The sequence below is a fragment of the Lytechinus variegatus genome, chromosome 1, assembly GCF_018143015.1.
Source record: "Lytechinus variegatus isolate NC3 chromosome 1, Lvar_3.0, whole genome shotgun sequence".
Lineage (NCBI taxonomy): Eukaryota > Metazoa > Echinodermata > Echinoidea > Temnopleuroida > Toxopneustidae > Lytechinus > Lytechinus variegatus.
The window spans coordinates 58,554,271-58,581,234 of NC_054740.1; the positions used below are offsets into that span (position 1 = coordinate 58,554,271).

Sequence of the window (26,964 nt, forward strand, 5' to 3'; positions counted from 1 at the left end):
TTTCTGAGAGCAATGATGATTATGCCACTACACTGCTCATTGATGGATCTGTTTGATCCATTAACGAGCAAATTCCATAGAATAATCCACCATTCTGTATTAAAGTCCGACTCACAATTTCCTCAATTATCACTTCATTACACAAAAAACTCAAGCTATGATCGTTTGAGAGCATTACACCTTATCACACAAAAATACTAAGAATGGATAATTTTGGGATAGACTCACATACAAAAGGGGAGGGGGAGGACATACTTCACTGAATAGCCAAGGGTCCCGTCTTACAAAGAGATATGATTGATCCAATCAACCTCAACTACATGTATATGGAAATTCACCAACGTCATAATTTTTTCTACAGGAAATTTACACAATGTCCTTTGTGAACAAAGAGAAGCACACTGAATTTTCATGAAAACTATCAATGCATAAAAATCTAGAAAATATTTTGAACAAGCATGTGTTTTAGATGTTGAAGTTGCTGGCTTTCCATAGTTGTGGTTGATTGGATCATTATAACTCTTTGTAAGATGGGGCCAAGATCTTTCCATTCTACTTGTGTAATTAGATCATATGGTCCCATCTATTTTCTATTTCATTCGACATCAAATGGTACGAGGTTGAACAAAACATCATCATTATCATGCTTACATTCACCTCCATATCCTCATACTTATCTTCTATACTGGCCAAGATGTAAAAAAAGAGTGTTCATAGTTGTGTCCAAAGTCGGTTGGATTACTCTCATTGGTTTGGCTCCAAGGTCTCGGTGCTAATGACAAAAATGTTCATGACAAATATCTAAGCATGACACTTATACTAGAGCTTGCCAGTTGGGAAGAGGTTGTAATGTCGTTCCACAGTACAAGTGTATCAACTCAATCCAGAGTTACACTTGCGTAACCCCACTTTGCCTTCAATATGAAAATGGCTTGAAGTCACACTTCACTCTTGTGGAAACACACCCCAACATACAGTCTTCTGGATAACATCCTTGATTGCTTCAGTCATACTGGATTGCCCACACCATTCTGTAGATCAAAGCAATCTAGATAAACCCAGTGTTGTCTTCTCGATTAGATCGCTCAAGCCATTCACACATCCACCGGGCTGCCCCCCTCCCCCTCCCTCAACCATCCAGACTGATCTTTCAAGGATCAAGCCCGCTCAAGAAAAGGACACTGAACCGAGCCTGAGACATTCCATTGCATTGATACCCTGTTTTTAACCAGGGCCTTTGGAGTGAAACTTACCAACCATCACAGTAACTTGGCTATAGAGTGGTCATGACCAACGCTTCACATCAGCCAAGCCAAACCAAAGGATATCACTGAAGTAATATACACTGGATGGTGAAGGATTTCTATGCAACCAGGGTGAGATGGATCTGAGAACTAAGAGCTGTTTCAGTATCATTATGCATTGAAGACTACGGATGCATTGGAAGGGACTGCACTTCCTGAGAGTGGATGATGGTGTTGATGATGATGATGATGATGATGTGGGTGGTTAGAGTGTGGAGGGTTGTAGCTGCTCTCTCCTCTTCTGCTACCAGGGACCTGGAAAATGAGAGTAACAAAGATTTTGATATTAAAGGACAAGTCCACCCCAACCTAAAGTACATGTATATTTGAATAAAAAGAGAAAAATCCAACAAGTACAACACTGAAAATTTTATCAAAATCGGATGTCATATACAAGAAAGTGATGACATTTTAAAATATTGCTGAATTTAAAAAAACAATTGATGTCATCCACTCTGTATTTCTTTTGTATTTTAGTATATGAAATATTCTAATTTTCTTCTCATTATCAAGTGAAACAACATTAATTCCTCCCTGAACATGTGGAATTAGCTTAGTTTTATACTATACAATACAATCAAGTTGGTCCTTATTGTCAAATCAGTAAAAAATGAAATATTTTGTATTTCAAACAATAAAAACAAAAGGAATTGTGAGTGAGTGATATCACAGATTGTCTCATTTGCATATCACTGTTTTGTGAAAAATAAGCAAAACTTTAAAACTTCATAACTTTCTTATTTTATGTCCGATTTTGATGAAATTTTCAGCGATATGCTAGTTTGATTTTTCTTTTTCTATTCAAATCTACATTTTTCTGGGGTGGACTTGAGGGGACTGTTTCATACAGGACTTGCAACTGTTGTAACTTTGCCATTACAGCAATTACCATGGAAACCTTGATTATGATTGGCTGCTGAGCCCTGTTACCATGGTAGTTGCCATAATGGCAAAGTTAAAATAGTTGCAAGTCCTTTATGAAACGGGCCCCTGGTGTGTCAGTTTTCATGGGGATTTTGATTTCTATTTACCACTCCACACATTTAAGCGCCAAATGTGCATAAAAATCGAAATGTCAATAATAGAGCTTTGTGTCACATTTGGCTTACTATAGCTTAACCAAAACTTATGAGTGTATGATAAACAAAACTTCACAATACAGGCCAAAGCATCTTAGTAAACATATCCCCAGATTTGAAATTAAAATCGATTTAAAAATAATATAATTCTTATGATAAACTCATAAAATACAAAAAAACACAGCATGAAAACCCCCATGTTCATCATATGATGCAGGTAATGAGGAATTCATCTCACAAATAAAATTTAATGGGTCACCTTGGCATATCATTACTAATTTTTGTAAAACAAGTACTTATACCGGTATTATGGTAATTGACTTGAATATAATTGATACTATTTTGATATGTAATTTTAATTTCAAAGTGATATGGAATAACTTGAATTTAATCATATATCAAAGATGCAATATAGACTATATATCAATGAAACCATATTAAGACAATTGATATAATGAAAAAAATAAATAATAATTGGATTTATATAGTGCTTTTTCTAGAGGATACAAAGCGATGTTGATGGCATAAGACAAGCTAAGGTTTATGGTTATATAAGAGTGTTTTGAGCTGTTTTTTTGAAGAGGTCAAGAGAAGAGAGGTTTCGGAGAGATGGAGGGAGTTTGTTCCAAAGACGGGGCAAGAGATTGAAAAGAGTTGAAACCGGCATGATTTACTTACTTTCCATATATAGTCTCTGATTGTTTGGAAGTAGTTCTCACAATGCCACGTCTCGTTGTGTGTCCCTCCGGTAAAACAATACATTGACTTCTTTGGAGCTCTACATCGCTGTACAACAAAAGAGAAGGGTTTCAGGTCAGATGATCAAGGTCAGAGGTCATTCAAAATATTGTAACTACACTGCTGGGATCTGCTAAATGACATTTGGTGGAAGGGTTGGGATCAATTACGTAATTACATTTTTGGGGTACATGTAATTGTATTTGAAATTTTAAAAGGGAAAGTAATCACAATTGAAAAAAATGATTTCAATTACTGTAAATTACTTTCAATTCCATTACTTTACAATACTCTTAACTGATTTATGATTCATAAATTTCATGACTTTTTTCATGTCAACTGCTTCAGCATCAAAGAGTGTAGGCAGAATCTGTGCTCTTTAACATAAACATTCATCTTATCGGTTTCTATGTAACTTAGAATTATGTTGAAAAAGGTGGTGCTAGTATATACAGAATACTAATTGATTTCATTTAAAGGACAAGTCCACCCCAACAAAAACTTGATTTGAATAAAAAGAGAAAAATTCAACAAGCATAACACTGAAAATTTCATCAAAATCGGATGTAAAATAAGAAAGTTATGACATTTCGAAGTTTCGCTTCATTTCACAAAACAGTTATATGCACATCTCGGTCGGTATGCAAATGAGGGAACTGATGACATCACTCACTCACTATTTCTTTTGTATTTTATTATATGAAATATTTTGATTTTCTCGTCATTATGTGAAATGAGGTTTCATTCCTCCCTGAACACATGGAATTCCATTATTTTAACATTTTGTGCTTCAGGCAAGGAGGTCCTAATCGTCAAATTCGTAAAAATTGAAATATTGTGTAATTCAAACAATAAAAAACAAAAGAAATAGTGAGTGACATCATTGACTCTCTCATTTGGATGTAACTGGCTTGTTCATATCACTATTCTGTTAAAAATAAGCGAAACTTTGAAATGTCATAACTTTCTTATTTTACATCCGATTGTGATGAAATTTTCAGCATTGTGCTTGTCTGATTTTTCTCTATTGATTCAAATCAACATTTTTCTGAGGTGGACTTGACCTTTAAGACTTTTTAAAGTAATTGTAATTGATAAAAGTAATTGGTAATTGTAATTGAAAAATGTAATTTTATTGAAAAGCAATTGTAATTGAAAATTTCTTCAATTATGTAATTGTAATTGAAGAAATTAATTGAGCTGACATTGGACACCAGTACTGCAATTACAATATAAAAATTTGCTAATAAAGTTAGAAACCATGTATAGTATTGAGTTATGCTGAAGTGTCATGATTTGAGTCAAAACTTGACCCAGGACCGAACTGCCGGTCATTTCAAATAGCTTCGGCCCATCTCAATTTTTCCCTGGTTCTTGTTTCATCAAGAACTTTGTCAGTTACGGATCACTTTACGTACAACCCGTGGCCCGTTGTACCGAAAGAAATACATGTACCTCATTCTGTTTGTGGGAGTGGATTTCCTATACCAAAGTGAGATGTCATCAATGTTGATTTTCCGAATTTCAGCATTTTTCTGACCATATTATTTTTATAGCATGATAAAAAATCTCCATCGCAGCTTTGAGACTGTGAGTGACCACAATATACATGTGTAGCTGAAACAGCAAAAGGAGCTACATGTATATAGTTATGTATAAAGTACTAAAAAAAAAACTGAAAATAGCTGAAAAAAATCCATATACCAAATATTACATTAATTGATTCATGGTGGTCCAAGAGATGGCCTAATGAATAATAGCTTTGCATCTTCAAATTTTGATGGTATGAAGAAGATGTAGCCTACTCTTTCAGATTAATTCAATTATTAGTTCTTGAAAACCAAAGCTATTATTTTAGCTATCTACAGATAACCTTCCCTGGTGACTTATTCAGGCCTGTGAGTGGGGTTTCAAATAAATAGCGGAAAAATCTGAAAATTTATCTTACTACCGCCAAGCCGCTGCATTTGCCCATCACGATTCACGGTGTATTCTAGACCAAAAGCTTCAGTCTCTGTATTTTGGTTGTTCCGCTGAACTGCGTTGGCTCACTCACCAATACATAGACTGAAGAGCTTGGAGGCCCGTACGTACAGACAACGTATTTTAGCAGTAACGTTAGATCTAACAGTGGAAACCCGATTTTCCGATCGTTTTTTTGTACATAAAATGTCACATTATGAAAAAGAAATCACATCCATATTTACGAAAAAATGTTTTAAATTAAGAAATATCGTACCTTAGACCGCAGTTACCGCTAATTCCTTTGAAATAATGATCGAAACATCGTCATCTTCGATCCTTTCGTTGGTCAACGTAAGTTGCCATCTTGGATGACGTCATCATCCTTACAGACGTATTTACCAGTCGCAAAATATCGCGATTTGAGCCGCTGCTTTGCGCTTGTATGCCAACAACGGCAACGGTGTGATCCGCAGCAGTTTCATATACTAAAAATTCGAAACTTCGCGAAGGCAAAATACAAGGCCCCGTAACGTGTATATTCACAACACACACATTCTGCTCGCATCCATTTACCTAGACTTGTTTTCCAGCCGTTTTGGATAAAATAGCGGAATTTTGACTAAGAAAAAACGGAAATGGAACACAGGAAAAAAGCGGAAATTGAAATCGGTCTTAAAAATGAAAATAGCGGATTTCCGCTAAATAGCGGAGATTTCACAGGCCTGTTTATTGTTGGTTTAAGGGTGGCAGGTTACATGTCTAGATTAAAGAAACATGAAAACAACAAACTGAGAATAATTTCTCTATAAATCATACACAATTTTCTTACCATAAATAATTCTTTCATCATTTTAGGGGGTACTAGCTCATCCACAGTACCGGCTAAGAACATGGTTGATGTGTGTATAGATGCTACTTTCCTATTTGATAAAAACTGGGAAGGAAATAGGTTGAAATTAGTTGACTTAAAATAACAGTCGAGACGGCTGTTCATATACACAACAATAATGCACACGGGGGAAGGGGGAGGGGGGCGTTTCACAAAGATTCAAGTGTGACTTGCGATTGATTGTAAGTCTATTTTCGTTCCTCAAATCAAGCAAATGCCGTGCAATAAGTTGCAAATTTTCGATTGATTGCTAATCTGCTTCATGAAACAAGGAGTGTAATCTGATTTGCGATAGCTAGAAGTGATCAATCAATTGTAAAATTGCAACAGAATATTTGCAATTGATTGCAAATATTTTCTTGCAACACCCCCTTAGAGTCACACTCAATTTCATAGTTGCGTGCAGTATAAAATGATGACGGGTGTTGCGAAGGGGGTGTGGTGTGTATGTGTTTGTGTGTATGGGTGTGATAGTGTGTAAATGTGCAGTGTCATAATACAGGGATTATCTCAGCAATTCAAATTAATCAATTCATAAAAAGTATCTGAGTAATATCTTACTCTACAATAATGTTATTTTCTGCATTATGCATTCATAATCAAGATATTTTGTATATTTTTATTTAGCATTTAATTAGAATTTGTAATTAATTATTTGTATTAACTTACCCATTTGTAATATTACCTAGTAAGATTTATGATTGTTATGTATTATCTATCTATCTATCTAGTTAGCTAGCTATCAAACATCACAATTTTGGTCAGATCATGCTCAGAGGGAAATGCGGTCCTGCATATTAATAATCTTACTAAAACAAAATCGAAAATCTGATTGGGGCAATTACACAATAATATGGGATATTTGATTTTGGTGCTTGGCGCAATAGGCTCTCATACTACACAGGCAATCACGACATTATCACATAGACCAAAACACACATTTTTTATACATTTCTAAACACAACCTATCAAGACATAAAGATAGTAATTTGAAATATCAACTTTGGTAAAAGAAGGTCAAAATATAGCACCATTGTTGTCTTTGTAAATACTATATTCCAGGCTCACTGAAACAGACATTTGCCATGTAGTATGAAGTATGGGTATGAAGTACAGGCGATTCTACAAGCCAACACTCTTTGGGACCACAATAATGTTTGACTAAGATGATTCAACATAGAAGATACAAAATAACACATTTTGCATATTCTGGTCTGAAATGAATTGTTGATAGAATGCAATACCTGGTAATTCAACTTATGAAGAGTTTATTGTATTGCAATTTAAAGGGCATCAAACATTGGTCATGAAATATTGTGTGAGAGAGGAGAAAAATAAGTAAAACAGAATGTGAAAGTTTGAAAGAATTCAGAAAGGCAATAAGAAAGTTATGGCTGTTTTAATATTGGGATCCCTAAGACTATGAAAATTTCAAATTGGCAACTGGATTATGACAAGTGGAAATCAATTATCAGGGTTTGCGGTATTCTCCTATTCTCCTGGGGCAATAATCAAAATATGATGAGGTAGCATATTGTTTAATATTCTCATGAGAGAAAAATATAATTTGAAGTAAACTATTGAAAAAAATAAAAAATCTATTTTAGCCATTTTATTTATGGGAGTAAATATACATCACAAATTTGACCAAGTTTGAAGTCTCCCTAGGTATCTCCCTGATTACCAATTCTTACAACTTTAGAATATTCATAAGTTTCTTATTGTTTGTTCAATATGGTTCAAACTTTCATCTATCTGCTTATCCCATTTTTCTCCTTTTCCTAAAAACAACTTTTAATTTGGATTAAATTCCCCTATAGTTATTGCAAAACTAGCCACTCTTTCTGACACCTGGAGCTGAGCATGCAGAAGCTCCTACTATGTTAACCAACCCACGGAACAAGAGGTAGAGGAAGGCCCACAGATGGACGTGCTGAAGAGGGACATGGGAGTGGCAAGCACCAGCTAGCTGGTGACCTAGATGGGGGACAAGGATGTGTGTAGGACCTATGTGAGATCCTGGCAGAAGCCGCCTTAAGCAAGCAAGTAAGCAAACCCTACCTTATTCTTGACTAAACAAAGCGGGATCCAGCTGACTGCTCCTGCAAATAAGTGGCTACCCATCTCTTGTATTGAGGTGAAGGTGTTTTCTATGATAAGCCCCTTTAACCTCCCCATGTTCATCTTCTGTGATGCTATATGGATTGCAACAGCGCCCCCTAGTGATCGTCCAAAGATGAAGAGTTGTGTTGGGTCAATGTCTCTTCTCGTGTGAAGGTAGTCCAATGCCGACTGGGCGTCTGTGTACAGACCTATAAAAAGAGATTAAAGTTCCAGTTATTAATTCATAGCCCATCAATAAAAAGATCGTAAAAACAATAATACACATATTTAACTCCCATAAAGTACATGTAGAATGAAAGAGTACTTTAGATCCCTAATTGATTTATTTTCTATAAAGGCTTTTCATACAGTAATATGTATGCTAAACATTTCAAGAAAGGGGTATTTGCAAACATTGAAAAATTAAAGGGCTTAATTTCACTATTCTGTAATCAGGGATTCCCAGTTTTGATTTTTCCATTACCATAATACACACACATTGAAGGAGGACATTAGGGTGGATCGGCACTTGATATTGAATAGAAAAACCCCCTGCAGATAGAAAGTATTGATGTGTTTTTTTCCATACCTGATTCTGATGGAGTTCCTTCACTTCTACCATACCCTCTGTAGTCAAGTAATAGGATATTACAATGGCACACTGTATAGAGCATCTTAGCATTAAATAATCTGTCAACAAAAATGAGAGAATTAAAATCAGTGACTTTAGTGTGATCCGCTACAAATATCAGCACACTATATTACCAGGGGGCCGTTTCATAAAGCTGTTCGTAGGCTAAGAGTGACTTTAAGAATGACTAGTGATCCTTTCTTGTGTAAATGGTATAACACCAAAACATTCATTGGCAAGGGTTTTGCACGTAAGAAAGGATCACCAGTCGTTCTTAAAGTCACTCTTAACTTACGAACAGCTTAATGAAACACCCACCTGGCATACTTTACAAATGTTATCAAAACATATAATTATTTTTTGGTGTGTCAAATGTCTGTGTTTCATTCCAGCGAAAGTATCGATTGTCACCAAGCACAGATACAGTGCATTCATGATATCTTACAAGGAATAATTTTCCTGGTATCGCATCGCCATTTGCTAAACATTTTTTAAAGTCTGCTATGCATTAAGTCTTTTGTATAGCATATTTTTTTTTACATAGAGGACTGTATATTACTTAGTTGAGAGCTTATGACCAAAATGCTATTCAAATTTGTAAAGAATTATTCCCTGTTGTATTGTCCAAACAAACCTCTGACAACACTGTACAAGATACCTAGACAAAAAAAATATAGTTGAGACAATGCATTGTGATGTTTTTGTAAACATTAAACTTATAAATTTCTAAACAAGCTGTCCAAATTGATGTGAATAAATGTCTAAAGTTCATAATTTTTTTTTCATTAAAGTTTAAAGCTTATTAAAGGTCAAGTCCACCTCAGAAAAATGTTGATTTGAATCAATAGAGAAAAATCAGACAAGCACAATGCTGAAGATTTCATCAAAATCGGATGTAAAATAAGAAAGTTATGACATTTCAAAGTTTCGCTTATTTTTAACAAAATAGTTATATGAACGAGCCAGTTACATCCAAATTAGAGAGTTGATGATGTCACTCACTCACTCACTATTTCTTTTGTTTTTTATTGTTTGAATTATACAATATTTCAATTTCTACGAATTTGACGATTAGGACCTCCTTGCCTGAAGCACAAAATGTTAAAATAATGGAATTCCACGTGTTCAGGGAGGAATGAAACTTCATTTCACATGACAATGACGAGAAAATCAAAATATTTAATATTTCAAACAATAAAAAACAAAAGAAATAGTGAGTGAATGACATCATCGACTCTCTCATTTGGATGTAGCTGGCTCGTTCATATAACTGTTTTTGTGAAATGAAGCGAAATTTTGAAATGTCATAACTTTACATCCGATTTTGATGAAATTTTCAGTGTCATGCTTGTTGAATTTTTCTCTTTTCATTCAAATCAATTTTTTGTTGGGGTGGACTTGTCATCATCAAATAAGGAAAGTTTCTGATGTAACAATGATATTGAAGGATTGATTTTGTCAATGTACATATTTTCAATAAAATCCTGAGCTTGAAAGTAGGCCTAACGAGGATTGCGGGCTGCACACAAGGCATCATCATATGCCGTGTACCCATCAATCAGACATTGTGTTAAATAACATGTGCTTATTGGCGTTAAACAGGGACTCGGTTTTATAATTATGAGGGGAGCAATAAAAAGCTCTCTTAGAACTTTTAAGGAGAGCAGTAGAGGAGCACTGCAAAAACCTCTTCTTCAACATACAAGGGGAGCATTTTGTCTAATTAACAAAACCAATGGAGGAAATATACTTACTAAGTTACAATAAACTATTCTTGAAATATAATTGTTTTACAATGTATTGTAATTAGATTGTGTGTTATAAAACCTGTTTGAGTGAGGTTTTGACTTTGGCTAAAGTCATTGACAAAATATTTTATTTTTCAGGGGCTTAATTTTAAATTTTTTGTCAAATTTTGGGGGCTCCTTTTTGCATTTGGGGGCTCTTTTAAATGCTACTTTTTTATATTTTAAGGAATACCTGTTCACTTATTAATGAATTGATACTTTTTGTTTAATATTGTATGATTTTTTAAATTATTTTTTTCATGCTTAGAATCTTGGATGTGGGTGTGTGTGTGTGACTATGAGTTGGACTTGGATAGAAATGAATTCAATATCTAATTTCTACTCCGTCTATTCCAGTACAATACCCTGTACTCGGCCATGTACATGTAATAAAGGCCCACATACCCAACTTTTCCTGAAGTTCTTTGAAAACGCAGATCTCCATGAAAATTGCATCTCTCTAAGAGGGAGTCTAAATTCGGTGAGAATGTATTCATTAAGAACTTAAATACATGACAATGAAGAAATTATCAAACTTTATTGGCAGTTTTGAATAATATACCTGAAATGTAAACTCTGTCTGAAACAGAAAATCACCATCATTGAGGCCTTTACTGAGCAAATTGTCCCCCAGAGCTCTGGCAGAGAGACAGAGCTCAGACTGGCTAGCTAGTACAAGCGCCAATGCGTGCGTGCGTGCGTGAGCCTGCCGCCGGCCTTGTAAAATACATGGACCTTTGTTTGATGATTTATTGTCTGATATTTACCTCATCCCCTAGAAAAAGAAAGCAAATGATTTTTTAATTATAATTAATAAATAAGGTAACATATTTTGGATGTTAATAGGCCGTTTTGAAAAGCAAAGCCGAATGACAACCTACCAATGCTAGGTTACTAGACTCTGGGATTTACAACATGTATTTTCTATGTAATTCGAAATAGTAAATGGTGATAGTCATAATGGACCCCTATACATGCAACTTGATTTTTTTTCTATACCTGGTAATATGTGTATGGAAATACGTGGTACAGAAAAAAAGAGTCAACTTCGGAATTTAAAACTGCGCTCCTCGCTATTTTCAAGGCTTATTCGTGATTTTGAATGTGGATTTTGCATGATTTGAAATGGTATGCGGAGTCAAGCATATGGCGCTAGAGGGCCGTTGAGTGGTTATCACTCGGCAATAATTTCGGGGGCGACATTATGATTTTACGTCGCCCCGGAAGCATGATTTGGGTGATTTCCAGGGCAACTTTAGGATTTCCGCTCAGCGATCGCGAGGCGCGCTATTAATCACGCTACCTCAGATGGATTAAGGCAAGCATGTAGCACGCAATCGCTCTCGTGCCCCTTAAAATTGAGTCCCTGGTTTAAGCGTTTGAGAAACCACCCCCAGGTCTGAGTTTGTACCAAACTTTCCTTTGGACTCTGAAACACCAGACTAATTATGAAGCATTTGTTCCACTATTAGCATTACCTATGTCCAAGGTTTCCAGCATTGCCATGGAGAAACAGAATTGTAGGTGATCTCGCCGCTCTGTCTGGAGGCTGCTTGAGTAAAACTCCACTAATTTTGACCCAGTCCGATGTCTTTATAGTTAGATTCTCGTATGGAAGTTCCAAGATGGCTGCTGATGGGACGAAGACAGTTGACATCTTGGGGTTGTCAGGGAAGTACAGGAGGAAGTCTTGCATATTGTATACCACAGCTGTAAATGGGAGAGAAGTTGGTAGCCACTATCAATGTGTTCTGAATCGGAACTCAATTCCAGGGAATGAGAAATTTAAGAGTTTTCTATTTATCATAATTTTTACCCACCCCCCCAAAAAAAAGGAGAAAAGCTAACAATTTAATCATCAAAGGTTGCCCTGAAAACTTTGGGCATTTTAAAAAAGGATTTTTTATCAAGAATCTTATAGAATTTAATGAAAAGATTACCAAAAATTTGATTGTACCAATTAAATGAATTGTTTTGGCAAAAACCAGTCATGAGAATGAACACAAATAACCAAGAAACAGTCACAATGGAAGGGTCATGGCTAAGTTCTTCACAACTGTATGCATGACTGGTGACTCTTTTTCTGTACATGTACTAGATAAAATTCTCAACAATTTGAAATTTGACCTTTTGCAATCATTTTTTTTTATTTTAAGGATTTGATTACAAAGTTTATTATTTGTCAATATTTGACAATAATTATAGAAAGTTGACTTTCATTACATTAAAACGGGAAAATTTGATGCACCCTTTTCACCATACCTACAATGTAAAGGGTCATCAGTCATAAATAAAGTCATGCATAACTTATGAATGGCCCCATGAAACTGTTCCCTGGACTTACAATTTCATGGAAAGGAGATGATGGTCCCGTAACACAAAGGTTAGCGATTAATCATACGCTTGATTTCTACGATTTATTGTACAATGTAACCAATGGAATCAATCATAGAAAAATGTTCTACGATCATAAGCTAAGCTTTGTGTTACGGGCCACAAAATATGATTATGAGATATTTTTATCTCTTGAACTTAGAATCACTAATCCTGAAGACTGTCAGGTCAAAAACGATTTTCTTTCCATTTTTCAAAGGCAATTTCTGGTCGGAATCCACAATTTCCAATTGAAGTAATCATTGAGGAAGAAGACTTACTAAGAAGAGCTGCAATCATAAGGAAGAAAACAATGATCCCTCCATACATCCAGAAGACCAAGACTACAATCAAGAGTTCAGCGACACACACCTTCCAGAAACGGAGACACACTCTCAGCAGCAACAAGATAAAAAAACGCAGGATGGAGGCAGCGTTAGACATTGCACTAGAGCGTCTTGACGATGCCACTGGTTGATGCGTGGTGGTGTTGCCGTTGGCTTCGGTCTGAGTATCTTCCAGCAGAGTACTGGTGGGATCCTCGCTACCGTTGATTTCTACTTCTTCATACCTGCCTCCATCATTCTCAGTCATAATGCACAGCCAAGTTCTGTGGTCTCTTTCTTATCATGGCCTCTTTTAATAGATTTGAACGCTGGGATGTCGAAAGATGCCAGTTAAATCCACAATGATTGCCTCTGCTCAAGTACAATTCTATTGAAACTGTTCCTGCACAAAAATTAAAACCTGTAATATATAATAAATATGTACATTTGAGAAAAAGGGAGAGTAATTTTCTTAGTAACAGTAAATTGGAAATCTACCAACTGTACAGCAGTATTTGGTAATTCCATCAGGGTAAGTCCAAAAATTACAAGATTTCCATGTTACATAAGTATCAGCTATTCTTTCTCACATTGAAGATGCGGCTAAGCATGCTAAGTTTTTTTTTTACTTCTCATATTTCAATGTAAGGTTTTTTCAAATAATAATTATTTACAATCAATATTTATCTTTTTTAATAAAAATTATTTTTAATATACAAATTTTTCTTCAAAACAGCACTTTGTAATACAGCTCATCGAAGCTACGTACATGTATGTCATATCAAAGCAGGTTCAAGGGTCAAGCCTATTGTATTGTTTACATTATGGATACTTGACATTGGTCTGGCAAGAAACCTCTCATATTTTTTTTTTCTTTTTGGGGGGGAAGTATCATATCTTTATACGCATTAGTTGTATAAAGGTACGCAATTTAATAAAATTTTTGATCTATATATGGACCGCTAGTTCTAATGTTAAATATGAAGGGAATTCCCTTCTGGACTACGATCTTCTCCACAGTGGCATTGGCTGCCTTGTCGAGGATCCGTGATCAAATGACAATATAAAAATCATTAAAAAATATGATCAGAGTCCTCTAGCCTAGGCGAGGTTGTTCTGCTGAACTCTGTTGGCTCCACTCACCAAATACAGAGACCGAAGTTCTAGCTCGATCTGTACAAGGACTCAATGGCCATATGTTTATGTATTAAGTTCGGATAAAACAGGGAAGTGAAGTTACGCGACAGCTGAAGTACATCACCGTTCTTTTCATATATTTTCATGAAATAAAGACAAAAGTCGATGAGACCCGTTGAGGGGATTTTGCATTGTTTACCCCCTAACGCAGGCCGGCGCCCAGGAGCTCACCGTGTATTTACCAATACTCAAGGGACAAAGGTAGATTATGGTCAAAATATGTAGCAAGATAAATTATGAAAACAGAAATTATGCACTTACCACGATTATATGGATGATGGTCTCACGAGTGGTAGTATCCTGACATCAAGGCACAGACTGGAACCTCAAAAAAATGAAAAGTTCTCTCCTTTTACCCGAGTCTCAATCGGCCATTTTTGTTATGAATCATAACAAAATGGCCGATCGAGACTGGGGTAGGAGAACTTTTCATTTTTTTGAGGTTCCAGTCTGTGCCTTAATGTCGGAATAGTACCACTCGTTAGACCATCATCCATAAGTGCATAATTTCTGTTTTCATAACTTATCTTGCTAGATATTTTGACCATAATCTACCCTTGTCCTGTGAGTATGGGTAAATACACGGTGACCTCCTGGGCACGGGCGGGCCGGTGCTCCCTGGGTTAACCTTAATGTAGTCTTATTCAATTGACTTAATTTTCATGACAGAAATGACTTTATAAACCCTTCCTTGTGGGGAGGGAGCTGAAATCATTTCTGCCCGATATTTATGCACTTTATCTAAGTCTAACATTGCCATGGGGCGAGTCTCTATTAATGATTATCGTAGGCCTATGTCAGAGTCCCCGGGGAGTATTTCTGCTCGTTCCCCCTTTTGAGATTTATAGTAAATATTTTGGCATTAAAATATGTTATTCATACTAGTTATGTGCCCCACCCCCCTCCTAATGAGAATCACAGCATTATTTGTAATGGGGATATTTCGTTCACATTCTTGTCTCTTTTTTGCCTTTTTCTTTTGTTTGTCAAATTTTCCTGGGAACAAATTAACAATATGACTTTCTATGCATCACTTTTAGGGACAAACTTTTTTTGGGTTGGGGGCTTGCCAAATATAACGGTGGAAACAAATGACCTTCTTTTTTTTAGTGACAACTTAAAAAAAAATTGTCAAATTTTATGCGAGACAAAATGACCTTTGATCATTATTAGTTAAAAACCATTTTCCGTTTTTTTTTTTTGGGGGGGCCTGGCAAAATTTTACGTTGGAGAAAACGACCTTCATTTTCAGCCCAGCTACTAAAGCCGGGGTAATAATTGCAGGGCCCGCTGGGAGAACAGTTTTCGGAACTGAGTGGTATACCCTGGGTTAATATACCTCTATTTGTTAATATTATTACAATTTTTCAGTGACAACCTTTTTTTTCTTTGTCATATTTTATGCAAGACAAAATGACCTTCGATCCTTATAACAGTTAAAACATTTTTAAATTTTTTTTTTTTGGGGGGGGGCTTGCCATATTTTATGCGGGACAACTTAATGGAATTCATTTTTTTGTGACAACCTTTTTTTTATTTGTCAAATTTTCACCTTTGATCATTATTTGTTAAAAGCCATTTTCCTTTTTTTCGGAGGGGAGGGGTTTGCCAAATTTTACGTGGAAAAAAATTACCTTCATTTTTTTTTTAGTGACAATCTTTTTTTTTTCATTTGTCAAATTTTACGCGAGACAAAATTACCTTCCATCATTTCTATAATTAAAACCTTTTTTTGGGGGGGGGTTAACAAATATCACTTACACAAACTGGCTTTCCCTTTTCTTATTTTATTTAATTTTTTTTTTTTTGGGGGGGGCTTGCCGAATATTACGCGAACAAAATGACTTTCATTTTGAGTGACCATTTTTTTTTTACTTGCCAAACTTTACGTGAGACAAAATGACCGTTTTTTTTTTTTTTTAGTGAGAACCTTTTTTGGGAGTTGTCAAATTTTACTTGAGAAAATTCACCCCGGCCCCCCTAATTTGGAAAATCATGGATTCACCTCTAGTTTGAATCATAATGAAAATTAAGATCATACCACGGCAGAGGCGTAAACCGCCGCAGGGGCATGCAGGCCCATGCAGGCTGGCCCTTGATCCCCAGTGGATTTCACCGGAAAAAAAATCAGGATAAGAGAAATGGAAGAAAGGAAGGAAGGAAGGGAGGAAGGAAGGAAGGAAGGAAGAAAGAAAGAAAGAAAGAAATAGAGAGGGGGAGAAAAAGGGAAGACTGGGAAATAACCGGCCATAAAAAAGCAAAGGAAAAAAAATCATGTGAGAATCATCCCGAATGTTTTGTCAAAATCTATCACAAAATTGATATTTGTATTAAGTGACAAAAGTTTTGCTCGCTCGCATCTTTATTTGGTAGGCGCGTAGCTAGGGTGGTTCTTCCCCCCGAAAGCCCCCCCCCAAAAAAAAAGGAGGAAAAAGAGAGAAGAAAAAGCGAAATCAGTAAATGGGGTGTATATTATAACTTAGTTTATAATTGTTTTTCCTTCTTTTTTTTGGGGGGGGTCAAAACAATAAAAATCTTACCGAAATGTTTTTCGATAATTATAGCTCTTCCCTCGCGATTTAATAAAAAATGGTAGCCATCTATAAGTTTTAAAATTGCTAAATATCCAGAGATATCAATACCCACCTGCTGATATAGCACTGGGGGTACACGATCAGGGTTAGGCCCAGTGCATGGCCCCCGATGTACAACCAAGATAAAAAAGAAATGAAGGGAATTAAAGAAACCAAAATTAGGAAAAGTGTAAGGTAAGATATCTGTCTCGAATTTAGATTTGCACGAAGGTTTTTTCTCGCTTGCTTCACTCGCTTGGAACATATAAAGTAACTTTATCCCGCATGCCATATGCTGTACATTAATTGGAACTCTTTCTTTCTATTATTTTTTTACTCGTCACGCTCCTGCCACACAGGGGTTTGCCCATGTAACTGGGAATCTTTTTTACTCTACCCCCCCCGCCTCGATCCCTGTATCGATTTTGACTTGACAGGGGCCTATGCCTGAATTTGCTGGTATTTGCTTCAATATAAAATCATAGCGGATAGAACGCCTTGAATACAGGCCACAAAGCCTAACGACATTTCTTTTTCTGTCATCTCCATCCCGCTTGCATACTAGTAGGCCTATATAGCAAATTGTTAGCAATAGCCCTGGTTTTAATTTGTGAGACACACCTACTCGACTTTAAATCCTAGTATCCTAAAAAAAAAAAAAAAGAAAGAAATTAAAAAAAAAAAAGCATAGAAAAGAAAAAGAAAAAAGAAAGGAAAAAGAAATATTTGAATTTTACTTTTTTCCATTTTAAGAAAGCAAACGTTAAAAATATGATATATACTATGGCGAAAATAGTCAAATTGACTGGTTGCCAAATAAAAATAAGAACCCCCCCATTCAGTATAAGACGAGGATGTGTACAACCCTATGGCGACAAATTTTGCCGCAGAATTTGAGCAAGTTCCGGACAAAAAGGCTTCAATACCCCAAGAAAAGAACATGCGAGTACTATTTATACATTATATCCTACAAGTAGTATCTAGGGACCAATTATATATTAAATTTATTAATGGAGTTCCATGTTAGATCTAGTAATTTAAATCCAACTTCTAATTCGCGTGCACTCACTTTTTCTACACAGGAATTAATATAATAGGCACGGTGCCTAGAGTCACTTGTTCACTGCTACCATCCTGCCTGTGGGGAATCTACAGGTAGGACTAAGGTATGGCAATGTTGTACACAGCACACACTTTAAAAATCATTAAAATATCACTTTTGTGACCGAAATTACTAATTTCCATAGTTTCAATTTATTTTTAATTAGTAACTTGGGAATAATTTTTGTATTCACAAGAGCGCTCAAAAACTTGAATTTTGGGCATATTTTTTTGTACGCCCTCTAGTGGTGGAAAGTAATATGGCAAGAAAATTTTCATTTTTTGATCTCTATTTTTGATTACGAAAAAATAATTTAAAGAATTAAATTTAAATAAGAGTAAAGTTGTATGAATAATAGGTGTAATGGAAACTGTCAGTGTAAAAAAAATCAAGCATTTTCCCCAAAGAAAAAGAGAAAATAAGCCAAACATTGCCACCCTTATTTTGCCACACATGGAGATACAAGTGAGAACAAGGTTATATCATAACCTTGTTCATTGAATGAGTGCCTAGGCTAGAGTGTTGTTTTCCAGCCGTTTTGGATATAGGCCTAGCGGAATTTTGAGTAAGAAAAACCGGAAATGGAACACAGGATAAAGCGGAAATTGAAATCGGTCTAAAAAATGAAAATAGCGGAGATTTCACAGGCCTGTTAACGTTTCTGAACTTTCTCCTTTGAAATTCTTCCAGCACGACACAGAAGACAATATGTGGGGCAACGTTATGAAAGTGCCATTGGCACAGTCACAGAGCTGGAGTGGAGAGGAACATAATCATGATAATCACAAGCATAGGCTTATCCTAAGTTATTTTGATGTAATACTCCAGTATAAGATATTTAATGGAAATTTGAATTACTTACGAAAACGGAGGAAGCTGCTGATCAACGACAATCGGTGATTTACAACCAACATAACCAAGTCCAAGAGAACTTGTTTCTGATCATCCAATTGCTGTCCACGGAAATCCTCAGATTAAAGGTTGTCTCCCTCTCTAGCTCGAGTAGCGTAAGGATTTGGCCAAAATCGTACAGCACTCACTCGAAATAAATTAAAGCTAGTCACAGATCCAATCCCGGGGGGCCACTTCCATTCACGAGTGGATACCATGCGCGACCATGGGGTCTCGAAAAGCACCCTAAACACGTAATTTCCATATTCTGAAAATGCACCCCTTAACAAGTATTGGCGTGTGAAACCCTACCCTTACCAAGTATTGGAAACAAAACGATACTCTTGGCAAATATTCCCTGAAATGAACCCCTAAACAAGTACAGGAATGTTTTATTGTTACAGGTCCTTCGATCGTCGGCTTAATCTTATTTGGTTTAGTACGACCCCAACCTTCTACACCTCGCGCAAATCGAACTCTAAACACGTAGTGTTGGGGCAAAAAGGACATCCTTTATAAAAACATTTAATTTTGTATTATCATCCACCCAAATTTGACCCTAAACACGTAATTTTCCTAGCGAAATAGATACCCTTTTTTCATTATTTTTGTGTTTTTGACACCCTTATCACGTTACGTACGTAACGTGCCCTATCATGAAAAGATATCATTTTTACGTGTTTTTTTGGTCGCGCATGGTATCCACTCGTCAATGTAAGTGGCCCCCCGGGTCTTTTTGATACTTATATTTCTGTGTCTGACAAGTGTAAGCACTGTGACATTTTTGTGTAAAGCGCATATATAAATAACAATTATTATTGTTATTAAAATTAGGAACAAATTTACGAGATCGACCGTCCTCATCTGTACATTCGTAAAAATTACATTTCCTCTTAATTAACTATAGTGGCACATTTTGTATCACACACATTTGTTTTTTTAATTTGAACTCAGGAATATTTCTATGATATGAAGCATAGGCGTATGGGGGGGGGGGGGTTAGCTCGGGGTGAGGCCGGGTAGGCCAAAAAGGGGGCGCCAAAAGAGGAGGGAAAGAATAGGGGGAGAAAAAAAAGGAAAGAAGAGAAAGAGGAAAAAAGGGGGAAAGAAAGAGAGATGGGTTAAAAATGAAGATGGAAGGGGGAGGGGCGCCTGAACCCATGTTTGACATAGGGAGGGCCGGGGCGCCGAATTGATGTTCAACCGGGGGGGGGGGAGGGCACCGTATTGATGTTCAACTGGGGGAGGGGAGGGCGCCGAATTGATGTTATAACAAGCAGCGACGAATTGATGTTAGACATAAGTGGCGCCGTTCGAATGTTTGTTCGATTTATGGGCGCCGTTCATTGATTTCACATGACCTTTGACCTTGATCATGTGACCTGAAACTTGCACAGTGATACTTGATTACTCTTATGTCCAAGTTTCAAAAGTCAGATCAATACACCTGCAAAGTTATGATGGTAATTCAACAGATACCCCCATTATGGCCAAAGTTCATTGACCTTTGACCTTGGTCATGTGACCTAAAATGCGCACAGGATGTTCAGTGATACTTGATTACTCTTATGTCCAAGTTTTATGAACTAGACCAACATATTTCAAAAGTTATGATGGTAATTTAACAAATGCCCCCAATTCGGCCATTGACCCTAAATGACCTTTGACCTTGATCATGTGACCTGAAACTTGCACAGGATGTTCAGTGATACTTGATTACTATTATGTCCAAGTTTCATTAATCAGATCCAAAAACTTTTAAAGTTTTGATTGTAATTCAACAGATACCCCCAAATCGGCCAAAGTTCATTGACCCTAAATGACCTTTGACCTTGGTCATGTGACGTGAAACTCATGCAGGATGTTTTGTGATACTTGATTAACCTTATGTCCAAGTTTAATGAACTTGGTCCATATATTTTCTAAGTTATGATGACATTTCAAAAACTTAACCTCAGGTTAAGATTTTGATGTTGATTCCCCCAACATGGTCTAAGTTCATTGACCCTAAATGAGCTTTGACCTTGGTCATGTGACATAAAACTCATGCAGGATGTTCAGTAATACTTGATTAAGCTTATAGCCAAGTTTCATGAACTAGGTCCATATACTTTCTATGTTAATGATGTCATTTCAAAAACTTAACCTTAGGTTAAGATTTGATGTCGACGCCGCCGCCGCCGTCGGAAAGCGGCGCCTATAGTCTCACTCTGCTATGCATGTGAGACAAAAATTGTCAGCTCGCCCTTCGCGCTCGCATAAATGTTGAAACAGATGCCCATCCTTTTCATGGTTAAAAAAATTTCTTAGAATGTCAATTTTGTTAGTCGGAATATCAACAAGTGGAATGCCTCTGGCCGTCTCACCTGCATCACGCAGTTCAATATAGCAGCAGTGCTGACTTTGAAAACTACTCTAACTCGCACAAGATGTTCAGTGATACATGGTTACTATTATGTCCACTTTTTATGAACTAGACCAATAAACTTACAGAGATATGATGGTTATTCAACAAAAACCCCAACATGGCCAAAGTTCATTGACCTTACATGACCTTTGACCTTGATCATGTGACCTGAAACTCGCACAGGATGTTCAGTGATACTTGATTACTCTTATGTCCAAGTTTCATGAATCAGATCCATAAACTTTCAAAGTTATGATGGTAATTTAACAGATACACCCAATTCGGCCATAGTTCATTGACCTTTGACCTTGGTCATGTGACCTGAAATGCGCACAGGATGTTCAGTGATACTTGATTACTCTAATGTCTAAGTTTCATGAATCAGATCCATAAACTTTCAAAGTTATGATGGTAATTCAACAGATACCCCCAATTCGGCCAAAGTTCATTGACCCTAAATGACCTTTGACCTTAATCATGAGACCTGAAACTTGCACAAAATGTTCAGTGATGCTTGATTACTAATATGTCCAAGTTTCATGAATCAGATCCATAAACTTTCAAAGTTATGATGGGAATCCAACAGATACCCCCAATTCGGCCAAAGTTCATTGACCCTAAATGACCTTTGACCTTGGTCATGTGACATAAAACTCATGCAGGATGTTCAGTAATACTTGATTAACCTTATGGCCAAGTTTTATGAACTAGGTCCATATACTTTCTAAGTTATGATGTCATTTCAAAAACTTAACCTCAGGTTAAGATTTGATGTTGACGCCGCCGCCGCCGTCGGAAAAGCGGCGCCTATAGTCTCACTCTGCTATGCAGGTGAGACAAAAATGTTAAGCTAGCACTTTGCGCTCGCATAAACATTATAAAGTTATTTGTTATATACCCATCATGTTAATGATTACCAATAGCGCTCAGAATATGTCAAAATTTAGGTCAGAATATCAAAAGTTTTCAGCTCGCATTTCGCGCCTGCATCAATTATTTAGGTAGAATCCCATCCTGTTCATGGTTATAAAAAGTGCTTAAAATGTCAGGTTTTGGGTCGGAAATTCGAAAATTGTCAGCTAGCTTGCCCTTTGCGCTCTCATAAAATGTTGAGATAGATACCCATCTTTTTCATGATTACAAAATGTGCTTAGAATGTCAAGTTTTTTGGTCGGAATATCGAACACTTTTTTTTGAGCACACGGTTTGCGCTCGCATAAGGTTATTTGTTAGATACCCATCCGGTTCATTTAGTGTTTAGAATGTCAAAATTTTCACAGGGACCCCAAAATTAGGTCCGGCCCACCGGGTTGCAAAATCTTGGATATGCGTCTATGAAGGATAGGCCTAGGCCTATATGGCACAGGGCCCAGCTATCATTCACTCCTATTTAATTTCTTGAATTTAAAACTCGGGAAACAAGCATCTTTATCATCATTCATTATTGCACTGTATATAGTCTGGTTTTCTTTCCCTTTTCTTACGAAGCCTCCATCAATTTCAAGCTATACAAGCTTAAGAGTTTGTATACATGTTTCATTTTTTTAAAGAGAAAATTGTCCATGTATGATTCATATCTGATTTAGAACGATGCTATGTTTATCCTTATGTTATTATTATGTTTGTTGTTTTGAAAAGATGTTAAATCATAATATATTATTAAAATGTGGAAATCAACTCAAATTATTCTTCATAATCAGCATTTTATAAAAATACTAAAAAACTCGTTTTTATGGTTAGAGAAAGCTTAGACCCAAAGTTATAAGCCATATAATTTATACATTTTTTTAAAATAAAAAGCAGGCCCAAATAACTTTCGCGGCGCCTGCAAACAACCGAATCAAATTTAAGAGATTGCTTAGAAAAACAGCCAGAAAAAGAGGTTGATAAAACCAAATCATAAAAGATTTTGAATGTAAGTATATAACATTCAAATTTTGTATATAGGTAATTAGTGTAAGACAGAAAATCATAAATTTCAGATCCTTGTATTACAGGCCTAAATGATACATAGACATATTTCTATAAAAGGGGAGGCTTGATTGCATGTTGTTTGGGCCTAGCATTACAAGTTAGGCATTTTTTGTAAACCTAGAAAGGGAACGCTGTTGCGATGAAAACATTGGCGTATATGGGTCATGGGGTGGGGGGGGGGGTAGGTGATTAGGAAAAAAAGAAAGGTCTCTTACTTATTTACTAAGCGCTTTGAGAATTTCATTTTGTTATGACGGTGAATCGTTTATTAATAGCCTATCTTTATTATTGTTGTCATCAGGAGTATTATCTTTATCATTATTGATCATTGTTATTGTTTTTGTCATTATTGTTATTATTATGATTATGATTATGTGTATTATTTTGTTATTGAAATTTCTATTATCATCATCGACATCATCGTCATCATCGTCATCATCATCATCATCATCAACATCATCATCATCTTCATCATCATCATCATGAATTTTGATTATTGTGCAAAATGTAATAACTAGGTTTTCCATCATATATCTTTCCAATAATGGACATGTCCGTGAGACTAAGACAAATCTATGACTTGATCGCATTGGGATTATACAAGACGAAATCTCTCACATTTTATAAACCAACCCGAACAGTCACTAGCGTAAATTTGATCGGAGCAGGGGGGCGGGGGTGATGAAAACAATATATTGACCTGAAAATTATAAATTTGGGGGACACCCCCACTCCTAAGGCTATGTATACGCAGGAGCGGCGGAACGTATTTTCGTTCGGGGGGAGGGGTAAAGCCAAAAAAGGGTACTTATATTATATGCCAAAAAGGGCATTATGGTGCAAACAGATATTTTTACTGTGAGATCATCTGTTTGAAGAAGTTGTGTGTTTTGTAGTAATTAAGTTAAGCAAAGATTTCTTTGAAGTATTTCTGATTGATAACGGATATATATATTTAAGCTTTACTTCTTTGCGAGCGAGCGGTTTAAAGGTTTCAAATCTGAAGTTGTAAAACTCACTTTTTGGTCAATTATGGACCTAATTACTTGCGAGCGAGAATCACGAACTCAAACTTTCGGAAATTTAATGTAATAAAGCATAAAATTTAACATTTCAAGCAGTTTTTGTTTTCCTAAAAAAAGTGATATTTCAACCTGAAAACTGGACATTCTAAGCATTTTTTTTTATGAACAGGATGGGTATCTTACTAAACAATGATTAATGCGAGCGCGAAGCGCGAGCCAGAAAATAGTGATTTTCTCACCTGAAAACTGGATATTCTAAGCACTGTTTGTTACCAGGAACAGAATAATAATAAACAATAATAGATGCGAGCGCGAAACAGGAGCCAAAATGTATGATATTCCAACCTGTAAATTGGACTTTCTATGCATTCTTGTAACCATGAACAGGACGAATAATTTTTGTGATTTTAAACCTGAAATGGATTATGTTTTACTTAAAAACGGGTAATACATTTTGAAAAAGGGCATATTTCATTTTGAAAAAAAAGGCATTTGCCATTTTGAAAAAAGACATTTTTTCCTAGGGGATTATTATCGTAATGATTATCATTATTCTTATTACTTATTTTTTTTAATCTTTTATTTATTTATTTATTTATTCATTTATTTATTTATTTAGTTACTTACGATTTATTATCATTTTTTTAGGGGGGCACTTGCCCCCTACCCCCCCGTTTCGCCACCCCTGTGTATAAGGGGGAATATAAACGTGTACACAATCCTTTATCTTTCAATTAAAGGCCTCTTAGGATTTTTTAATGGCTATAATAATGGCTTTGTTGTGTTATACTGAACTACAGTTAATATCCAAATGCGAGCGATTAAATTTTAAGTAGTTGGAAGACATGATAACAAAAATCGTCTTTCATGAGGTGTGATTGTCGGATAATGTGGCGAGTGAGCATTTTTTCAGTAGGTGGAAGAAAGAAAGTTGCCCCCAAACCTCTTTCAAGTGGTGTGTGATTATCACATCACGGGTTACATGTACAGGGATACATCACTGTGAGCATTATACTATTATCTTTCACTTGAAGGACTATCACAATGATGGTTATATTGTAATGGATTTGTTGTGACATAAACTACTGGATTACAGTTAGCATCCAAATGAAATTTTCTATAGTTGGAAGAAACATTACTAAAAAGTGAAGTATACGCTCAAACCAGTGGGGGGGGGGGCTCTAATTATGTATTATGATTATGGCTTTTGTATATACTAAACTCCCGTGATGCAGGGGATGTAATCTTTGCAATAAGCTTGTACATAGGGATTTGTCACGGCCAAATTCACAGTAGTATTGTCCATTTGATGATTAAAAACAATATTTTAAGCGATTTAGAATGGGGGGGGGGGGGGTCTCCTCCTATCCCCCGGGATTCACGCCCGTGCGAACAATGACCCTTGACCAACCCGAACAAAGACCCTTGGATATGCAGTCATCAATTTAAGTTTTATGATTCAATAAAATTATATTGTGTGTATTGCCCGAGTACATCAAGTAGAAATGCCGTGGCGGAGTGGTCTAGGCCATTTAATCGAAAATGAATTTGTATCCTACATTCAAATAAATGAAACATGCTATACGCTTTCTTGGTAATAATGTGTTCGCTTGTTTGAAAGAAATAATTGGTTGCTTCGCGTACATGTACTGCATGAGTTGAATGCCCTCTCTCGGCTTGTTTACATTGACCTCCTTTATTGAATGAATAATTGATTGTAACAGAGCAGAAAAAAGAAGGTAGAGGCGCCGGAAGCTGGGGCTGTCACCTTTTTCTAAAAGGTTGGAAGTGCAAACGGCACTTTATTCCCGACTCTTAAACAGGGAGGAGAAAGAGAAATGAAGGAAAATACGAAGAAAAAGAAGGAATATAAGAAGAAGAATGGAGTGGAAATGAGTATCTTTCACTCACGTCGCGCTTCGCGCACGAGTAAATCATCAAATGGGCTCTTCACAGGGAGAATTAAATTCAGTTCCACATCCGAGACACAGAATAAATCTTCTAAACAGATCCTCCTTCGACTGCACATCCATCTGCGTTTGCGTATAATTTTTAATTTATGAAATTTTTATTGATTAATTTATTGATTTATTCATTTATTAATGTATGCATGTACTTATGTATATATTTATTAATTCATATATTTATTTATTTATCTATTTATTCATTTATTTATGGGTATATGCATATACATAAACATATAAAAATTGACCAGCAGCAAGGGGGCATTTTACAAATTAATGAATTACAAAGCAAACAATAATAAAAAACATTACAGTACTGAATCAAAACTTAAAAGCTACTTGCAAGATAATTTTCATGACATGGGAGAAAGTAGTGAAAGAGTGATAATAACGGCCACGCGGCCACGTTCCAACCATAATTATTCTTATAACCTCAATTAGCAAACGACACCCCCTTTCATGGGCGGAAATCCCAGGGGGACAGGGGGGACGTGTCCCCCAACTCAAAATAATAGGGGGGACACGATATCAAATGTCCCCCTACTATTTTTATGATAGTAAGAAATACATCATTCAAAATCGAAATAAAACATGCATTTTTGGACGATAATACCTTACTTTTGGGGCGATAACCCT

At 36.1% G+C, this 26,964-nt stretch overlaps 1 protein-coding gene across 1 annotated transcript; it reads right to left on the reverse strand.

The window, feature by feature from the left end:
• Window positions 1-751: 751 nt before the first annotated feature.
• Window positions 752-18,961, reverse strand: LOC121418281 (protein ABHD13-like). Its single transcript, XM_041612064.1, has 8 exons — window positions 18,930-18,961; window positions 13,151-13,616; window positions 11,975-12,206; window positions 8,668-8,768; window positions 8,037-8,287; window positions 5,916-6,020; window positions 3,062-3,169; window positions 752-1,559 (listed from the first exon to the last, which is right to left on the reverse strand). Exons 2-8 carry the CDS (start codon window positions 13,461-13,463, stop codon window positions 1,416-1,418), a joined length of 1,254 nt encoding a protein of 417 aa, XP_041467998.1. The 5' UTR covers window positions 13,464-13,616; window positions 18,930-18,961; the 3' UTR covers window positions 752-1,415.
• Window positions 18,962-26,964: the final 8,003 nt, after the last annotated feature.

Coding starts and splice junctions, on each gene's coding strand:
- LOC121418281 (XM_041612064.1), bottom strand. CDS start 13,463: ATGACTGAGAATGATGGAGGCAGGTATGAAGAAGTAGAAATCAACGGT. Junction 3,170..5,915: donor TGATGAAAGAATTATTTATG/GTAAGAAAATTG, acceptor TTTGTTGTACAG/CGATGTAGAGCTCCAAAGAA. Junction 1,560..3,061: donor TCAGAGACTATATATGGAAA/GTAAGTAAATCA, acceptor CTCATTTTCCAG/GTCCCTGGTAGCAGAAGAGG.